This window comes from Mixophyes fleayi, chromosome 1, assembly GCF_038048845.1.
Source record: "Mixophyes fleayi isolate aMixFle1 chromosome 1, aMixFle1.hap1, whole genome shotgun sequence".
Classification (NCBI taxonomy): Eukaryota; Metazoa; Chordata; class Amphibia; order Anura; family Limnodynastidae; genus Mixophyes; species Mixophyes fleayi.
In genome coordinates this window covers 209,155,650-209,176,960 of record NC_134402.1, presented here as the reverse complement: position 1 = coordinate 209,176,960, position 21,311 = coordinate 209,155,650, and the positions used below count along the sequence as shown (strand labels likewise).

Sequence of the window (21,311 nt, the reverse complement as noted above, 5' to 3'; positions counted from 1 at the left end):
ACATAATCTATAAGGTTAGTGTCCCATTAGCGTATTCAGACTTAAATCTGTCTTGTTTTAAAGTTGTTTAGAATAGGTATCAATATAACATGACATTGAAATTTTGTAATAGTGCTGATAATCTATATCTCAAATTATCTGTAGCATAGTTTCCCTTACTGTCTGTCAGTCTTAAAAATCTTTTTAATGGGAAGTACAACTCCCAATGGTTTAAATGATTTTAACAATTATTCTGTATTTCTATAAAACAATATATCTCCCACCATGAGGTGGTTGTGATAATGATCCCCGATACTTTTGGTTGCTAAGCAGCCTTCTGCTTCATGAATTCTAACTGTATTTTAAATTTTTTCTTACTAACTCATCAAATGTTCAATCACATCACGATTTTCACCTATTAGTATCACTTATAGTTTTTATTTTTGGCAAACACTTTTCCTTTTTTTTCTCTTTTTATATATTAATCATGACTGATAATGGAGCCTCTAAGAAGGGGACTGCTGCAGGGTCTGTTACGCATTATAATTGTGCCAAATATAACGCTAAGTTTCTTGTGGACAGTCTAATATATATATAGATAATTATGGATATAAATATTATAGGGATATATTAAACCAGTCCTGTCTCAATCAAATTATAAAATCAATCACTATAAAAATCTCTCTTTCACAGAGAAAATACTAGTTATGAGAATATAGTATGCAGAATAAAAATATATAAAAACTGTAAAATTCTAAAAGAGCTAAATATATATCCTAACAGTAAAAAGGGGCCAAGATGTATTTCAGTAACAATATATCTGAATATCCCTACTGTTCTGCAACCATGCAATATATCAAATCTTTGATAGATGGATATAATTGTGAATTTTAAAATAAAAGGTCACACATACACAAGTCACACAACACACACTCTAAAAGACAAGGAAAAACCTTGTTAAATAGAGATGTCTGACACAGGATTAATGAAACCTGTTCTGATGAGGTAGCACAGCAGGGTCCGGTCACACTGAAAAGTAGCGCTGAAATTCCTCTGTAGATGGCGCCAGGAAGTGGGGTAGGAGTTCCAAACTTCCTCTATCTGCTAGTGCCTGAAAATGACTGCCCGCTGTTAACAGAGGCAAGCTCCGTTGAAGCCACAGCTGTACTCTCTGTGCCACCGGAGATCTTCCCCTCTTGCTCCGGCAATGCTCGTTGCTTGGGGGGAAGGGTACGCGAACGCAGCCCCTGTCTAAGAGCTACAATCGCGGTTGTCAGTGTTAATTAGCGCTGGCAGCTGTCTTGTGCCGGGAATTTGAAAAGTGACCTATCGGCAATGCTGGGGGCGAAATGGCTCTCAAGGCTACTCATCACGGCCCAGGGTGGATGAAGACCGCAGGCTATCCTTCCTTTGGGAGGTGTCAATGAACCAAGCTTTTTCCCCCATGTAAAAGATATAAAATAAAATAAAAATTTAACTACAGGGCAGGAGCCCTAAAAAACATGCCCGACTCCTGAGGGCACTAAAACTAAACTGAGTATTCTGCCTGTGGGAGGGGTATAGCAGGGATGGAGTTACACTCACAGACTTAACTATTTAAGTGCCTGGACTCCTGGTAACACCTACTATACCCCTATGTATTGCAGTGTCCCCCAATTGGACGCGTGTCCCCAATTGGACGCGTGAGAAAAAGGGGATTAAAAGATTTCATACTACAGTTCAACAGAAATAAACCCTAAAAAAATTAAAACTGTCATTAATATACTAAAATCAGTGCGGATGGTACAAAAGTCAGGCCTAGTGATGGAAAAAAAAAGTTGGACAAACCTAGGAGCACCTTGCTTCTGCAAAATAAGAGCATAAAACTAGCCGCTTTTAAGCTTTAGAATAGTGCAAAGTGATGTACTAATCTATAAATGACCAATGACCTCCATCAGCTCATGTGTAGTCCTCTTTAATCATGGCAATGCATGTGCCGCCTTGCTTTGTAATGTAGCTATTTATTTAATCATTCAGTGACTAGTTTCTATTGTGTAGACACGTCTATATTATTATTATTATTAATTTTTATTTATAGGGCGCCACAAAGTATCCGTAGCGCCGTACAAGGACAAACAATGGCACAGTACAAGCTGAAACAGCACAGTACAAGTAACAGTAAGCACTATAACTCTGGGGGCTCAGGCACAGCATGAAAGAGAGGGAGGGAGGGGAAAAGTGAGTATAGGCAGGTAACTATGGCCCAAGAGGGTGGGCACGGATGACAGGTTGAGAGTCACTGAGGGGAGCGGATAGAAGCGAGAGGAGACAGAGGGCAGAGGGACTGAGAGGAGGTGAGCTGAGTAGCTGGAGAGCACAGTTAAAAGTGATGGAAACAGAAGGTAGGAGAGCCCTGCTCAAAGGAGCGAACAATCTAAAGGGAGGGGAAGACAGACAGACACATGGATGAGACGGAGAGACGGGAGAAACGGAGACGGAGTCGAGGAAGGGGGAGAAGGGAAGAAGGGATGAGAAAGAGAGGTAGCTGACCGGTGGGAGTTTAGGCATGAGACTGGAAGGCTTTAAGGAAAAGGTGGGTTTTTAATGTTCGTTTGAAAGAGGACAGATTAGGGGAAGTTCTGATGGAGCAGGGGAGCTTGTTCCAATGGAGGGGAGCGGCGTGGGAGAAGTCTTGGATACGTGCGTGAGAGGAGGTAATCAGAGGGGAAGAGAGGCGACGATCGTTGGACAAACCATGTTGCGTATCTTGCAAGCATTTGCGTTTTTTTATTTCTATTATACTTTACTGAGTATGCTTAATGGAGGCTCGTAAATCGCTTTGTGCTTATGGTTGACCTGTGAGCTCGAACTCCTGCACTTAGTATTGGTGGGTGGAATACATAACAACTACACTATAGTGTCACAAAATTATGGCTTCTGTTTCAAATTTTGCACTGCTTCCTGTAGTAGTCATATGGGTCCTTAGGGGACTCTGTGCCTTGTATACTGATTAACAGATTGAGACACTGCTGTATTATGGCCATCAGAATAGAGTTCTGCATAGTATACTGTTCTCTGCATGTGGTTCTACATTGCACATGGATTGACAGAATCAGTCATAAATGATTAGTAGAAAGGGACTCTGCATGGTATAATAATAATAATAATAATAATAATAATAATGAGATATATAATCTTACGCTAGCTATTAGAATGCGGTCATAAGAAAAAGGCTCTAAATAGAAGCTCAATGTGTGTCATAATGGGGTACTGCAAGATTTTTTGGTCACAGTGGTCCTCGGAAGGGTCCTGTTTTTAAGATAATGGTCATAAAAATTGAGCTCTGCATTGCATACTGGCCAGCTGGTTTTGCAAAATGTTCAAACACAACACTCTAGAACTGCAATTTTTGATAAGCTTTACTAACTATGTAAAACCACACTCCCAATCCAGTAAGCCACAACCATTATTATGGCATGATTCACTATGAATTCTGATATGTGATCTAGCCATTTGAATGCCTAGGGCAGGGGTTCCCAAACAGTGAGCCTAGGCTCCCTGGGGTGCCTTGGCAATTTCACAGTGGTGCCTTGACCAGGGCCAGTGGTAAGCAAAGCGGTGGACTACTTAGCAATTATTTTGGCTTAGGGGTGCCTTGAAAAATTATGGAAAGCCTGAGGGTGCCTTGAACTGAAAAAGTTTGGGATCCACTGGCCTAGGGCAACACGTTAATAATCTCATTGCTTACACATCATCCTACAAAAGGTACAGTAGATATATTCGGACATTAGCAATTTGGACAGCCAAATTGTACCTAATTATGATGACAAACTGAATAAAGTGCATGGATACAAATGAGTCTTGTTTTACAAGTTGGTGTTATTACTAAATAATAATAATAATAATAATACACCCTGCATTAAACGACAATTAAACGTTTTAGGTATATTATTTCTTTCCCTAACTGAACATTGGAGTGCAAACCTTGATGACAAAAGGGACCCTGGGTTAGTAAATCTGGGAGTATTGGCAACCGCCACGACCGACGACCTCCTGCCATAAAGAGTATGTCGGTGTACCAAGCCCTGCGAGCCCAATCCGGCGCTACTAGAAGCACTGGAACACCCTCTCTCTTCACCTTTTTCAGTACTCGTGGAAGCATGGCTATCTGAGGAAAAAGGTACACTAAGCGGTACTTCCAAGGGACGGACATAGCGTCTACCGCGACTGCCCTGGGATCTCTTGCACGTGAACAGTAGCGGGAAACCTTGTGATTCAACCGAGATGCCATCATGTCGACATGCGATTGACCCCATTTCTCCACCAACTGTTGAAACACCTCCGGATGGAGAGACCATTCCCCTGGATGCAGAGTCTGCTTCCCAATTTTCTATTCCGGGAATGAAGACGGCAACGAGTGCCGAAAAGTGAGCTTCGGCCCACAGAAATATCATGTGAGGCTCCCTCATGGCCAAAGGACTCCTGGTGCCGCCCTGATGGTTGAGATATGCCACTGCTGTGACATTGTCCGATTGGATCTTTACTGGCTTTCCCTGCAGCAAGTGTTGCACACTTCTTAAAGCGTGCACTGCGCGCAGCTCCAAGACATTTCTTGAAAGCTTGGACTCTTTGTGAGTCCAAAGCCCCTGAAACGGAGCCTGAAGACATACAGCCCTCCAACCCCGAAGGCTGGCGTCTGTTGTTATCAGAATTAAATTCCAAATTGAGAACAAGCGGCCCCTGGTGAGATTCTGCCTGTGCAGCCACCAGATCACCGACTGACGCGTCTGCGGAGACAGGCGAAAAACCTGATTGCGATGAGAAAAGCCAGATTGCGATGAGATTTGTTCCATTGCGACAGAAGTTTCAACTGAAACTGTCGTGCATGGAACTGAGCAAACTGGATCGCTTCGAATGACGATACCATCTTGCCCAGAAGCCTCATTGCAAAATGAATGGAAGGTCTCCTTGCCACCAACAGGGATTTCACCATCCTCTGTAAAGCTAGAATCTTGTCCTGAGGAAAGAATACCCGTCTCAGACGGGTATCGAATAGGAGATCCAGAAACCCCATCCGCTGGGATGGGATCAACTTAGATTTTTTGAAGTTGATAATCCAACCGTGCGACTCCAGGGACTGGATTACTACCTGAATATGCAACAGAAGCTTCTGAGAAGAAACTGCCTTTAGAAGCAGATCGTCCAGGTAATGGATGATTGTAATCCCGTTGGCCCTTAGCAAAGCAGCCATAACCGCCATGATCTTGGTAAAGATTTGTGGAGCTGTGGCGAGATGGAACGGGAGAGCCTGAAATAGGAAGTGCTCTGACCGAACCGCAAACCTCAGCAGGGACTGATGACCCCTCCAAATAGGCACAAGGAGATATGCATCCTTGATGTCTAGAGCCACCATAAATTCTCCCTATTCCATGCCGAGAATGACCGAGCGTAAAGATTCCATCTTGAAGCTGGGCACTCTGACCTGAGTGTTCAAAGCCTTTAGATTGAGAATCGGTCTGAACAAGCCGCCTGGTTTTGTCACAAAAAAAGATTGGAATAAAACCCAAAACCTCTTTGAGAACGAGGAACCGGAATAATCACTTCGGAAGACAGAAGGGATTGAATCGCCTCTGTTAAAGCCAATCGCTTTATCGGACATGACGGAAGCCCTGTGGTGAAGAACCGTCTGGGAGGAAGACCGAGCAGATCGATCTTGTAACCCTGGTTCACCACTCCCCGAATCCAGACATCGGTAGTGGACTGACACCACCGATCCCTGAACCGCAGAAGACGGGCTCCCACCACTGACGACAGCGGAGCAGCAAAAACCCTGTCATGCAGACTGTTTGTCTGCGGGCTTTGCAGCTGGACGTCGCGCAGACCAGGCCTGACGTCCCCGCTGCAAACCACCTCTAGTGGTGGATAGCTGACCTCTAGAGGATTGTCCTGAGGAATATTGTCCTCGAGACCTACCTGCGGAACGAAAGGCCCAAAATCTGGACATCCTCTGCTTGGGAACACTGACCGGGAGGAAAGTGCTCTTACCTCCTGTTGCCTGACAAATAAAGGAATTAAGCTGAGGTTCAAACAGAACACCTTCAGAAAAAAGAATGGACTCAAGAGCCTTTTTGGACTCTACATCAGCCTCCCAGGACTTTAGCCAAAGAGTCATGGCAGAAATGCGATCTCCAATCGTCCCCGCTTCCATAGCAGCTTCTCCTAAATAATCTGTTGCCCTCTGAATCTGCTCCACTAAAGGAAGCAGTTCAGAGGATGGCCTGCCTGCCAACAAACCTTCTGACAATTGTTCCGACCAGCGATCAACAGCTTTGTTAACCCATATTGATGCCAATGCAGGCCTCAACGAAGCACCCGCTGCCACAAAAATGGACTTAAGAACGGTTTCAACCTTCCAGTCTGTACCATCCTTAAGAGCGGCCTGGTAAGGCAGAGGAATAGTAGTTACCTTTGCCAACCTCGCCACAGCTGCATCCACCTGAGGAAGCGTCTCCCACTTAGCGAGAACTTCAGGGGGAAATGGATAACACGACTGCAGTCGCTTAGTCACCTGAAACTTCCTGTCTGGGGAAGTCCAAAATTTCAACAGCAACTCCTCCAAATGGGGAGAGGCCAGAAAAACAATTTCCCTCTTTTTTGCATCTTTCAAAAAGAGGATCCAGAAGCCTCAGGAACTTGTTCCTCAGGAATATCAAGTACCTGACACACAGCCTGAATTAACTCCTCCACACTCTGACGATCTGGTGGAACCTCCTCCACCAGAGACGCAGCATCTATGTCAGAGCCCAGCGGTAACTCACCCTCTTCCTGGGAACCACAATCAGAATCAGACTCATGCCCCAGAAGAGGTGCCGCCACCCGCTTACGCGAGGAAGATGGTGCGGCCGACTGCATCATCCTCTCCAAGGAGGAAGAGACCGCTACCAGACCCTGTACTGAGGATGCAAGACCCTGCACCCAGGCTGGTTCTACAGACTGCACTGGAGCAGCAACAGTCAAAACCTGAACTAAGGAAGCTGGATCAGAAGATTGAGCAGCCTGAGACTGTACCTTCTTAGCAAGCAGTTCCACCGTATTAAATAGAGACCGAGCCCAAGCAGGTGCCTCCGTGTTTGAACATACAGCAACTGTTTCACCCGCAGTAGTCTCCATGGGCCGACAGGACACACAGGGCCTGTGTTCCTGGCTGCCCAGGCGGTAACTTAACATGACATACAGCACAGGTGACAATGAGCATAGTAGCACCAGCCCTGCCACGTGTGGATTTTTCCCTCTCAGACATGTTCAAAGATGGGACAAATCAGTACAGTGAAATACACATAATACAGATAACAAGCAGCACACAAACTACAAGAGAAAGTGAGCCTGCAATACAGCCAAAAGCTCTTTAGTGTGTAAAAAATACAAAGGCTAGACACACCACGCCCAACCCTTACAGTATACAGGATAGAAAAGGGGATAAGCAGGAGCTTTTGAGATGGCTGCCTATTCAGGTGTCTACACACGAGGAGTGAGAGACACTTCTCCTCCCCCCTCCCCCCCCCCCCCTCAGGGCCCAGCTCTGGACTGGCTATCCTCTAAGACTGACAAACACCTCAACCAATCCAGACTAGCAGGGCTCGCTGAGACAGTGACCCTTGCCTGACCCTGTTCCCTGAGCTAAAAATAGAACCTTATCTCTACCCAATTAAAAAGACTGCTTTTAGTAAAAAACAGCCAGCTCAGGGAACCCACTGCAATTTTTATCCTCTCTCTCTCAGCACTATGCTGAGAGAGTTTCTCTTACCTGCTACCAACCCTCCAGACGCAGTGTGTGCAGACAGCATGCTCTCTGTACATAGAGGACAGACCCCAGCCACCAACGACTGTGTCTGGCTCCATGGAGGGTTAATATTCGGCAGAGGGAGCAGGCAGACGAGGAGGACCTACACGGCACCTCCGCTCCCCCCTGCAGACAGCGCACAGCCGTCCGTGCTGTGCGCTCCACAGACCTCCCCCATCTCTGCCTCACACTCTCCCCGCCGGCCGCAGTCGCGGGAGAGCAGAAATAACTTAACTGCAGTGGTGAGTCTGACTGACAGCCGACTACGCGGCTCAGCAAACCGCCGGCTGTCAGACCTTGGAGACCACAGTCTCCGATATACATAAAATAAATAAAATCATAACAAAAAAAGTAAAAACGGCTGCTAAGCAGCCCCGTGCACAGCCCGCTTCACCAGGCACTTGAACTAGACTGGCCTTTAGCAGGAGGTGGGGTATAGAGGGGGTGGAGCCAGAGCTTTTGTTTTAATTGAAAGTTAAAGTGCCAGCGTTTCGCCTGTCCTACTCTATACCCCAAGGTCCCGGTGTCACCCAAGGGATGTTAGAGAAATTCGGTTAACCAGGACTGGGACAACAAATTAGCTTCCACATAGATGTCTTATAGTATCTTGTTCAACAATCCGGGCTGTGGGAGTGTTCATCTGTGAGACACACGTGATCTCTGTTTTACTGGAACACAAATGTCTGCAAAGTGCATGACATGTATGAAAATGTAAATGAAGCTTCCAAAAGTAAACTTGTCAGTATACCTGCTGGTGCTATATAAATAAATGTTGATGATGATGATGACGATACTATGCATTCTTCTTTTAGCAGGTACAGCTTCAACAGCTCTCTGCCTGAATGACTTCACCTTTTTTGCTACTGGAAAGCAAGCACATTAGGGAAATTGACAGACTTAGTGCTGCCTGGCTACTGTGTCAATTATCCAATGTCAACAGGTTTCAAAATATTAGAACAGACAGCTATGCTGCTAGTTTGAAACTCAAAGATGTCAGATGATGGATGCAGCAGGCGAGAAAAGGTGGCTCCAGCCCAAGGAATGCTACAAATGTTCCTATTTCATTTAATATTCAGACATAATAATATTCATATTAAGAAATAAAATAAGAATAAAAAACACACTCACACACTGATTGGTTGCCTTGTGCTTAAAGCAAGTAACTGAAACAACATAAGGCCAATCATCGGGCTCCATGGAGATGCCAGCTAGATGTGCGCATGTAACATGGAAGGAGGTGGAACATCGGTCAACAGAGCACTGGACACAAGCACCAACCTCTTTCCGGATTTTCCGTCGGCAATATACGCATTTCTGTGATGAAAAAAATGGTTATCAAATGGACTCCAAATTCTCCAGCATACATTCTTTATATAATGACACCAAGATTTCTACATTTTTTTTCCTGATTCAATACTTCCCAACTCACCAATCTCCACCGCTGTTCTGGAATGGGAGTAACATTTACCGGGTGCCGCTCCATAACGTTTACAAAGTGTGCCTCTGGAACTGCAACAGCACAGACAATGTGCACCCACCTAAATTTTGGTAGAGAAACAAGATACTTTATTATATTAAAAAAAAAAAAGTCAAGGAACAGTTAAAGTGTAATATGTAAAACATTTACAGAACAAAAAAAAAAGAAAAAAATGGAAAGAAAGGAAGACCAGGATAAATAGAGTGCAACTGTTCTAAATGTGTCACAATACTATTATGTTGTCATATGAATTGTTATTACTGAAAGATTAAGACTTAACATGATTTCTCAGAATTTTTTATGATACCGTTTAATATATCCCAATATTTTAACACAAATTTATCACAAACAATGAATACTGAGGCATGTGTACTAAACAATATTTGGAAACAATTGTACAGATTTTTATATATATTTTTTTACAAATGAGGTTAGCAAACATATGGAGTGTGGTAACTGACTGACTAGTGAGTGAAGGAATATTTTCAAGAAAAGTACTGATGTGGTTTATTTGTAAACTGTTCTCTTTGTATGTAATGTATATGTAAATCCACAAATACGTGACCTGATGATGACATGGGAAGTTAAACCAACCTTTTGTCTGTAGTAATCTGCAGAGCACCTCCTCGAAGATTACACAAGCAGCACTCCTGGAGAGAAAAAAAAATGTGAGAGACAGGAGTAACCTTTATGCTCATTATTATAACTATTTCCTTGCACTAATACACTCACACTTGTATATTAACAGTTTCCGTATTTCCTTTCAACAAAATCTTTTCTACACGGATCATCTAATACTCACAGCATTCCAAGCAGAGACTGAGCAACGTGAACAGATCCAGTTCTCTTTCACCAAATCTGGATGAATTCCGTAACAGCCTGAAAAAATAATAGTGGTATATAAAGTAAAGAGCAAAATGGGTAGCTTTGTGAAGAGTATACACATGCAAGCCATAACTATAATAACTGAGAAACTCACTGGCATGGACCTGTACACAGCATTTAGCACAAGACAGCAAGGGACTTGTACCATCCTCTCCAATGTAGGTGCTGACTGGCAATGGGTCCATATTACCCTGGCTGGAGGTAAAACACATTTCTGGGATAATTGGCTTTGTCCTGTGTCCACGTTTAGACATCGAGCTGACCGATTCAGGCAGTTGAGAAATCTCCTGTGGATAGATTGAATATAGCATGAGGAAGCAAAGTAGGGTAGCACCAGAACTAAAATTTACAAGAATAAAACAGAAAAAGTTTAAAAGAGATTTAATAGAGAAATGAGAAAGCAGGATAGAGAAGGACAGGACAATGAAAAGTGGATGTAGTTAACATTGCTTGCAGAAGTAGAATGACTGATTACCTTTTGGCAAGGAGAAAAGATGGCACACACTGCACAACATGGCTCTACTAATGCAGCCACAGCATTGAATTTTCGCTCAGCCAAAAAGTTGAGTGGCTTGTTTTTCCATAAGTGTGACAAAAGGTTAGAAAGTGTCTCGGAATCTCCAGCTTCTTCTTCACCGGAGAAAGGGATAGTATCTAAAAAATAGGAATGCAGGAACTGTTCAGTGGTTTGGAAATAGGAACACTTTAAACCAGTGTTTCCCAAATCCAGTCCTCAGGGACCCCTAACAGTGCTTGTTTTCCATATCTCTTTGCAGGAGCACAGGTGTATTCATTACTGACTGACACAGTGTGAAAGATCCACAGGTTGCACTAATTATTTCACTTGTGACCTGGAAAACCTGCACCGTTAGGGGTCTATGAGGACTGGGTTTGGGAAACACTGCTTTAATAAACACACACAAAAAACAACAAAAAAAAACAAGTCTGACTCCCTTTTTGTGACCATTTTTTGGGGGTGGGGGTACGAAATTTCGGAGGTGGTGTCACTGAGAGTAACTACCACGAAGGAAAAAACCCGAAAATGAATTGAATAGCGGGGGCAGGGCTTATCTACGCAATTAAGCCCCGCCCCGATTTTCAATGCCGTGAATATCAGCATTTTTTAGGATCCGGGACAATTGCCCACTCTTCCAGGAGGACTCCCCGAAATTCGGGAGCCTCCGGGAAATTTCGGGAGAGTAGGCTAGTATGTGTATAATTTACTTTAGAACTATAAAAAAATTAGGGATGTGCACTGGCGACTTTTGAGGTCTCGTGTTTTGTGTTTTGGATCCGGATTTTCGTTATTTTTGGGGTTCGGATTTGTCTCGCAAAACACTTGACGAAAGGTCTCGGTTCGGATTTAAGGTTTTGGATTCGGATTTTTTTTGAAAAAAACATAAAAAGTTTAAAAATCAAGTTTTTGGGCTTATTTTCACTCCTAGGCTATTATTAACCTCAATAACATTCAATAACAAGCATTTCCACTAATTTACAGTGTATTCTGAACACCTCACAATATAGTTATTAGTCCAAAACGTTGCAACAAGGTATCTTTCTGGACTGCGTAGAGGAGTGGGTCACCACAATATATATTAAAAACCCTGAACTTTTATGATTCGCACCAATAAATGTACCTGGACTGCGTAGAGGAGTGGGTCACCACAATATATATTAAAAACCCTGAACTTTTATGAATCGCACCAATAAATGTACCTGGACTGCCTAGAGGAGTGGGTCACCACAATATATATAATAAGAAAACCATCAACTTGTTTGATTCGCACCAATAAATGTACCTGGACTGCGTAGAGGAGTGGGTCACCACAATATATTAAAAACCCTGAACTTTTATGAATCGCACCAATAAATGTACCTGGACTGCCTAGAGGAGTGGGCACTGGGCACCACAATAAAATATATAAAAAAACCTTCAACAGGTCTGCATTACACTACACATACGGCTGCTCCTCCATCCTCTCCATCATTTACATGTTGGAGTTTTAGCGTGTGACAACCTCTTGTTTTTGATAATGTCAGTGCATTTTGAATATTTTTCAATTTGCCCCACACCACTGAATGTACTTTATCTATGATACGCATCTATCTATCTTGACTGCGTAGTGTGGTGGCCCCGGTACACAATTTGGTACCGAGGCCACAATATAATTAAAAAACCCTCCACGTGTCAGAATTCCACCAAACAAGTATCTGGACTGCGTAGTGGGGTGGCCCCGGTACCCAATTTGATACCGGGGCCACAATAAAATAAATACACCCTCCACGTGTCAGAATTCCACCAAACAAGTATCTGGACTGCGTAGTGGGGTGGCCCCGGTACCCAATTTGATACCGGGGCCACAATACCTCCTCCAAAGATGGTACAGACAATTCGTCATTGAGATCCCATCAAGTATGTTAAAGACAGACAGGGTCGAAGTGTTATTGGTTGACTTTGTAAACCAAAAAACTGACCCTGTTGCACATAGTCGTGCAATGAAGACTGACTTTTTCATTTAAAGGCACCATCTTTCAAGTGTAGTGTTTGTAAGTCTAAGTCATATTATACTTTTGGTAAAATTGGTTTATTTTGTTCCTCTTTATGGTAACTACTAATAGAATTAAAGTATTAAATAGAAGCGGCAGTTCCTCTTTATGGTAATTAGTAATAGAATTAAAGTATTAAATAGAATTAAAGTATGAAATAGAATTAAAGTATTAAATAGAATTAAAGTATTAAATAGAGTGGTATAGAGTTGTAGTGTGGTATAGATAGAGTGGTCCCCACAATATAATAATAAAACCCTCAACTGGTCTGAATTCCACCAAACAAGAATCTGGACTGCGTAGTGTGGTGGCCCCGGTACACAATTTGGTACCGAGGCCACAATATAATTAAAAAATTGGGCATCAACTGTCACCGTTGTTTAATATCTGATACACCTAAATATGGACTGCACAGTGGAGTGGCCCCGGTAGTAAATTTGGTGCCGGGGCCACAATACCTCCTCCAACTTCCAAGTGTAGTGTTTATAAAGACAGACAGCGTCGAAGTGTTATTAGTTGACTTTCTTAACCCTAAAATTGTCCCTGTTGCAAATATTCGTGCAATGGACAGTTACTTTTTTATTGAAAGACTCAAGCTTTCAAGTGTAGTGTTTATAAAATATAAACAACAATACAGTAGTTTTAGAGCACGTCAATACCTCTTGTTTTAAATTATGACACGGCATTTTACTTTTGGTTTAATTTCTTGAATTTTTTTAAATTTGGTTTTACTTTTTGAACATGGCAAACGACTGTTGATTGGTCATATAATGCAAAAAAAAAAGTTCCAAGATGGAATTGTCCTTGGGCCCTCACACCCACCCTTATGTTGTTGAAATAGGACATGCACACTTTAACAAACCAATCATTTCAGCGACAGGGCCTACCAAACAACTTTGGCTGAAATGATTGGTTTGTTTGGGCCCCCACACCAAAAAAGCTATTCATCTCTCCCTGTACAGACTAAACAGGCTCTACTGAGGCAAGATGTCGTCCTCATCCTCAACCTCTGATTCCTCTCCCCCTACAGTGTGTACTTCCTCCTCATCACACATTATCAATTCGTCCCCGCTGGACTCCACAACCACAGGTCCCTCTGTAGTATCTGGAGGGCAGTGCTGTACTTCATTGAGGAATTGATTATTCATTTTTATAAACATCATTTTTTCAACGTTCTGAGGAAGCAACCTCCTTCGCCGCTCACTGACCAGGTTCCCCGCTGCACTAAAAACTCTTTCCGAGTACACACTGGAGGGGGGACAACTCAGGTAAAATAGAGCCAGTTTGTACAGGGGCTTCCAAACTGCCTTTTTTTCCTGCCAGTAACAATATGGACTGTCTGACATGTCTACTTGGATGGTGTCAGCAAAGTAATCATCCACAATTTTTTCTATTGTGACAGCATCCAATGCAGCGAGAGTAGACATGTATGCAATGGTTGGCAGGTCCTTCAGTCCGGACCAGATGTTATCAGCATCCCCGCCAGTGCCTCTTTTGGGAAAACTGAGCTTTTTCCTCGCAGCCATAGATGTGGAAGAAAATGAGGGTGGAGCTGTTGGCATGTCACGGTCCTCTTCAGAGGACAATCTCCTGACCAGCAGGTCTTTGCACCGCTGTAGACTTGTGTCCGCCGGAAACAGAGACACAACATACGCTTTAAACCGAGGATCGAGCACGGTGGCCAGAATGTATTCCTCTGACTTTAAAAGAGTGACCACCCTCGGATCCTGGCAAAGCGTACGAAGGGCTACATCCACAAGAGCTACATGCTTGGTGTAATCGCAATGGCTTACCAGCTCCTCCCTCACTTTCTCCAGCTGCTTCTGCAACAGCCTGATCAGGGGAATGACCTGACTCAAGCTGGCAGTGTCGGAACTGACTTCTCGTGTGGCAAGTTCAAATGGCTGCAGAACCTTGCACAACACGGAAATCAGTCTCCACTGCGCTTGACTGAGGCGCATCCCCACTCCTTTGCCTATGTCGTAGGTGGCTGTGTAGGCCTGAATGGCCTTTTGCTGCTCCTCCATCCTCTGCAGCATATAGAGGGTGGAGTTCCAGCGCGTCACAACCTCTTGTTTGAGGTGATGGCAGGGCAGGTTCATGCTTTTTTGATGTGCCTCTAGTCTGCGGTAGGCACTGGCTGAATGCCGAAAGTGTCCAGCAATTTTGCGCGCCACCGCAAGCATCTCCTGCACACCCCTGTCACTCTTGAGGTAATGCTGCACCACCAAATTAATGGTGTGGGCAAAACATGGGACGTGCTGGAAATTGCCCATATTTAATGCCCGCACAATGTTACTGGCATTGTCTGACACCACAAATCCCCATGAGAGTCTAAGTGGGGTAAGCCACTGGGAGATAATTTCCCTCATTTTCTCTAATATGTTGTCAGCGTTGTGCCTCTTATTAAAGCCTGTAATACACAATGTTGCCTGCCTTTGCACGAGCAGCCATTTTGTAGTTGCTGCTACTGATGCAGCTGTTGCTGTTGCTGCGGAAGGGGATGCATCTACCCAGTGGGCTGTCACAGTCATATAGTCCTTCGTTTGCCCAGAACCACTTGTCCACATGTCCGTGGTTAAGTGGACAGTGGGTACAACCGCATTTTTTAGAGCACTGAGGACACTTGATCGTACTTCTCTGTACATTTTTGGTATCGCCTGCCTAGTGAAGTGGAATCTCGACGGGATTTGGTACCGGGGACACAATACCTCCATCAACCCTCTAAATCCCACTCCACTGATGGCGGACACCGGGCGCACGTCTAACACCAACATTGCAGTTACAGCCGCAGTTATACGCTTTGCAATAGGGTGACTACTATCGTATTTTGTGGTCATGGCAAACGACTGTTGGACGGTCAATTGTTTTGTGAAAGACTTAGCGGTCTTACGACTTCCCCTCTGGGAAGATGACCGACTAACAGCAGCAACAGCAGCAGTGGCAGTAGTAGGCGTACCGCTGCAGGATTCCTCGGATGAATCCCGTATTGAGGAGGACTCAGTCTGGCTGCTGACTTGGGCTGCAGGACTGAATCTGATGGAGATTGTGGAGGAAGTTGACGAGGAGGGTGTTGCTGGTGTATATCCAACTGGACCACGGGATTTAGGTGTCCCTGTACCGATGAGGGTCCTAGCCCCAGTTCCTGAACTAACCACTGAACTATGAAGGTTATTCAGGTGACGTATAAGGGAGGATGTTCCTAGGTGGGCAAGATCCTTACCCCTGCTTATTTGAGCTTTACATAAGCTACATATGGCCATACATTGGTTGTCTGGATTTGGATAAAAATAACTCCAGACCGAAGAGGTGCATTTTTTGGTCTTCTGACCAGGCATGACGATGGGCTTTTTCATCCCATGGACATCAGCTGTTTCCCCCCCTGGTGCCTCATTTACAATAACCACATCACCATCCTCATCATCAAGTTCCTCCACAGCGCCAGCTACATCATCAATAGCCTCCTCCCGAGCCACCTCTTCCCGTACAGTGATGGGAAGGTCAGGCTTGACAACCACCAACATCCTTGGACTCGCCTTGTGGATTTGTGATAATTTCTCTTTAGAAGGCAGAGTTGTTTGCTGTTTTGTTGCTGACAGCATAACTCTCTTCAATTTTTTGTAGGGGGGGGGGGGGAGGAGGAGGGCTAAGATCCGTGGGTGAAGCTGAACCACTAGTCATGAACACGGGCCAGGGCCTAAGCCGTTCCTTGCCACTCCGTGTCGTAAATGGCATATTGGCAACTTTACGTTTCTCCTCAGATGATTTTAAGTTTCTCTTTTTGCTACTTTTTCTTAACTTGGGCTTTTTGGATTTTACATGCCCGGTACTACGAGATTGGGCATCGGGCTTGGAAGACGACGTTGATGGCATTTCATCGTCTATGTCATGACTAGTGGCAGCAGCTTCAGCATTAGGAGGAAGTGGGTCTTGATCTTTCCCTACTTTATCCTCCAAATTTTTGGTCTCCATTATATGTAGCACAAGATACTGCAGAATGTGTGAACTTGGTAATATTGCAGTACCAATGGACTTATACTGCTGGATTGGTTTTGCAAATTTGGTTATAATTATTATATATTTTTTTTAAATTTTTTTTTACTTTTTTTTTATTTTTAAAAAACTTGGGAATAATGGGGAAATAACTATGCCCTTAGAAGCACAGAGCACAGGACACAGCACCACTGGACTGAACAGGACACGGCACAGGACCCAGCAGCACTACGGAACTCAGCAGGACAGAGCACAGGACACAGCAGCACCACTGGACTGATACTGCAGAATGTGTAAACTTTGTAATATTGCAGTACCACTGGACTTTTACTGCTGAATGTGTGAACTTGGTAATATTGCAGTACCAATGGGCTTATACTGCAGGATTGGTTGTGCAAATTTTGTGGTAATTAAAAAAAATTAAAGTAGTTTTTGGTATTTTTTTAAAAAACTTTTTTTTATTTTTTTAAACACAGGGGAATATTGGGGAAATAACTATGCCCTTAGAAGCACAGAGCACAGGACACAGCACCACTGGACTGAACAGGACACAGCACAGGACCCAGCAGCACCACTGACCTCAGAAGGACAGAGCACAGCACACAGCACCACTGGACTGATACTGCAGAACACAGCACAGCACAGCACAGAACTAAACAGCACAGCACAGAACTAAACAGCACAGCACGAGATCTACCAGGACAGAGGACCACCTAACACACCCTCCCTCTACCCTGATCAATGCCCGAGTGAAGATGGCGGCGACTAGCGGGGAATTTATAGGATCCGAGTATCGCGAGATCCGACAACGGGATTATGAGTCAGAGCCTCAGTTTCAGATTTGAATTTGGCGCCAATACCCGGATCTGTCTCGGATCCGACTCGGATCCGCAACGTTCGGGTGGGCTCGGATTTCATAAATCCGAGTGCGCTCATCCCTAAAAAAAATATCAAAGAAAATAAATAAAAATGTACATAAACAAAACTAACTATTCCACACAATGCAAAAATCACAAGGGGGGGGAGAGAGCAAAACAAAAATACACACAATTAAAAGGAGACCCTGTGTTAACCCTTGTTCTGCCCAATCCCCTCCTCCTGTCATGATAGTGACAGGCCACCCCCACAAAGCAGTGAAATATTTGATGCATAGACAGCTATATTTTATATTAAAAGAACATTGCAAATTAACAGGTGCTGATGTCCTACAAAGTCTACTGTCAAAATGGACAGATCAAACATTACAGTATCTTTAATAGTTATGTGATTTGGCATCATCTTCTTCTTGTTTTTCACCCAAACATTACAAAGACTGAAACACAGGTTGAAGTTCATGTCCAGAAAGTACATTTGACTGCACCCATCTGTAAATAAAGTCTTTTTGTTTCTGTGATAAGCCTTTTATGAGGATGCCATTCAAATATTACTTTATTACAGAAAACCTGATGCACAATATAACAATCATCAGTATAAGGCTCATTTTCACTGAACGCAATTTAAATCATCACTGAGGATGTTTTCAATCAAGCAGGGGGATGTTTTGGTGGCAGATGGCTTTTCCAACAAGCAATCTAAGTCAATCCGACAAAAAAATTACCTTTTTAGAGAAAATTTATTTGCCTTGGCAATTATCCATTAAGAGCCAAAAATCTAGGTGTCTTCTAAACTGATGACACATAAATGGGACATGTGACCGGATGAGCTTACCTCGCCACCCGTTCTGTAGGAGAAAAGTAGGAACGGAGGGATGTTCTTCCTGCACAGTTTATCTTGGTTTCCTTCTCAACATCAGAAACTGTTACTGACCACACCTACGGATGTCACCTTGCCATCAGACACTTGCCTGACTACGAATGCCAACTGATCAATATTTGTAGGAAAATTCAGCTGCCATCACTGGGCTCCTCTGCGGCACCCAGTACCACTTACTTCTGGGGTAGTTGGTATAGCTGCTGCAATTCTTCTTTGCTGGCTGATACCTCCTGACCGCTAAACTATAGATCAGGACTGCTGGATAGCAGGCAGAGCGTTGACACAGAAATGCTGGGATAGACACAGCACAGCCGGGGAACGGATTAGAGTGTATACTCTTATCTGTTTGACTTTTCCACAACAGTTTGAGGTACTGGTTATCATCCAGAAGTTACAGAGAGAAATGATACATTACATGGTAAAACCTTTTTATACAGATTCTGATACACATTGGTCAGGGGTAGCCTAGCCCCTGATCCAACCAGGCACCGAAAAGTCCGATATCACACCAGATAATTTAACATCAGGATGTGATATTTCTCTAGACGTGTAGTTAACACAACTTAACTTACAAAGTTCACATAAATCTGTAATTTCATAAAACTTGCTGTTAGCATTATTCTTATAGTTTGTCTTTTTAACAAGGCAGGATACAGGTAACTAGCCCCTTCCTGGGCCAGGGGCGGATCTAGAAATTTGTCCTACCCGGGGCGATTTTAGGGGGGGCGATTTAGGCCCCGCCCCCTTTGTGATGTCCAAGGCTGCCAGTGGCTGCATAGTATGTGCAGGTCCGCTCGGCAGTGGCAGTGTGCTGTCCCGCTGCCACAATCAGAGCAGCCGGGCAGCATACTGTCACTGCCGAGCGGACCTGCACAGTGTGCAGCTGTCAGCAGCAAGCCCCTGCTAGGGGGGGGCAATCGCCCCGATCGCCCCCCCCTGGATCTGCCACTGTCCTGGGCTTTTATGCTGAAAAGACCTGTTGACTACTGAGATAAAAAGGTTCAATTAACATGAGATTAATATGGGTTCCATTCTTCAGACAACTGCAAAATCATTTCCTTCACACAAATGCCTATTGCATCAGAAATCATTACATTAGAAATATAACAGTATCAAAATTCAGTACATTTTCAATTATAAATAGGCGCACTGCACCCCTAATTTCAATAGTTATTTATAAGTGATCCAGCCACAGGACACATCCTGTTTTTTCCAGAGATTTTGACAAAGTGAAATTTTTAGCTTTTTGTCAGAGGTGGTACTTTTTCCAAAGTAATCTCTGTTTTAGCACCAGTTTAGCTTACACAAGCTAAAGTTTAGCTTACACAAGCATGTAACCAATTTTCAATCTAAAAACCTGAATTTCTTTGTTCCAGCAGTTTAAGACAGAGGCTTTTCTGAATGTGGATCAACATAACGAAAACAGATTCCATCAAGATCACAACATACCTATGAGATACCTTGACCACATACCTACAAATCTGTCTCATCAGTATTTTCTGTGTTTTGAGTCATCTCAAGGAAATGCAACATTTCTGGGTTAATAGCAAAGTTAAGGCCACCTTGGTTATCACCAGTATGCTGCGACATGACCACAAATAGCGAGACCCCAAAAGAAGCCCCATCCTATAGGCTGCTGACAAGTGTGTACTGTACTGTTTCAGCAAACAAGGACTGGTGAGGATAACAACCCAAAGGTCAGGGACAAGCAGAGTTGTAGCAGAAACAAGTATACAAGTGCAAAGCTCATGGACACTTGAAACGGCTAATCAAAATCAAAACCAATCAAAAGAGATTTTAAATCTGTTACTGCTATCAAAATACATTATAAATAAAATATAATCTTATGGACTCTTATTATATAAATGATCTCATATTAATAATAGTTCATTCCAAATTGTTATATATGCTGCCATCATTTGTGTCAGGTTCCATTTACTAAAATTCATGATGTGTTAACTATATCCTGTTGGCAGACTAAAGACCCAAATTAAGCCTTTTAGATGCAATAATGTGCCCTTCCAGTCTGTATCTACTGTACCCTGCAGGAAACAGTAATTTATTTAACCAAGTCCAAAAACAATATCACCCTCAGGAAAAATGGGATTTTCATACTTATGTAAAATCCGTTTCTCTTAATCCATTGGGAGACACACCGGGAACATTGGGGTATAGAGTATGGTCAGGTGAACTGGCACTTTAACTTTTAGTTAACTAAGCCCTAGCTCCTCCCCCTCTATACCCCACCTCCTGTAAGAGCCTCAGTCTATGTTTAACCAAGCCCACAGAAAGCGGAGAAAGAGGAAAAACAAGAAAAGAGAATAAACTAACAAACCAACATTCTCTTCACAACAAGACAACATGTCAAACAGAAGGAGAAACAGGAGCGTTTAAGGGTGGGCGCCCGGTGTCCACCAATGGATTAAGAGAAACGGATTTTACGTAAGTATAAAAATTCCATTTTCTCTGTCATCCTTGGGGGACACCGGGAACATTGGGGACAAACCAAAGCGGTCTCACGGGAGGGAACGCTCAGAAGAAAAGGTACCAAGCACCTTTCTCCCAAAACTTGCATCCCTAGATGCAAACACATTAAATTTGTAAAACCTAGTGAATGTGTACAGACGACCCAGTGGCCGCTTTACACAGCTGTTCACTGGAGGCACCATGGCGGGGCGCCCAGGAAGCACTTACAGGCCTTGAAGAATGTGCCCGGAGATTATCTGGGACAGGCTCCCCAGCCCCACTATAAGCTTGAAGGATAACCGCCGTAATCCACCTAGCAATATTCACTTTAGAAGCTGGCCAACCTCTTTTGTGAGCATCATAGAGAACCAATAGATCCTCCATCTTGCGCAG

At 43.7% G+C, this 21,311-nt stretch overlaps 1 protein-coding gene across 3 annotated transcripts in view; it reads right to left on the bottom strand.

Annotated features, from left to right (window-relative positions):
* Positions 1–21,311, bottom strand: part of LOC142149051 (lysine-specific demethylase 4B-like) — a 208,013-nt gene that overhangs the window by 67,613 nt on the left and 119,089 nt on the right. For all 3 annotated transcript variants that reach the window (XM_075204831.1, XM_075204835.1, XM_075204834.1), the window contains exons 9-14: positions 10,636–10,814; positions 10,255–10,447; positions 10,078–10,154; positions 9,870–9,925; positions 9,228–9,336; positions 8,927–9,112 (exon numbers count right to left, since the gene is read on the bottom strand). In XM_075204831.1, the coding sequence (XP_075060932.1) occupies positions 8,927–9,112; positions 9,228–9,336; positions 9,870–9,925; positions 10,078–10,154; positions 10,255–10,447; positions 10,636–10,814 (800 nt within the window). The remainder of the gene's footprint in view (positions 1–8,926; positions 9,113–9,227; positions 9,337–9,869; positions 9,926–10,077; positions 10,155–10,254; positions 10,448–10,635; positions 10,815–21,311) is intronic.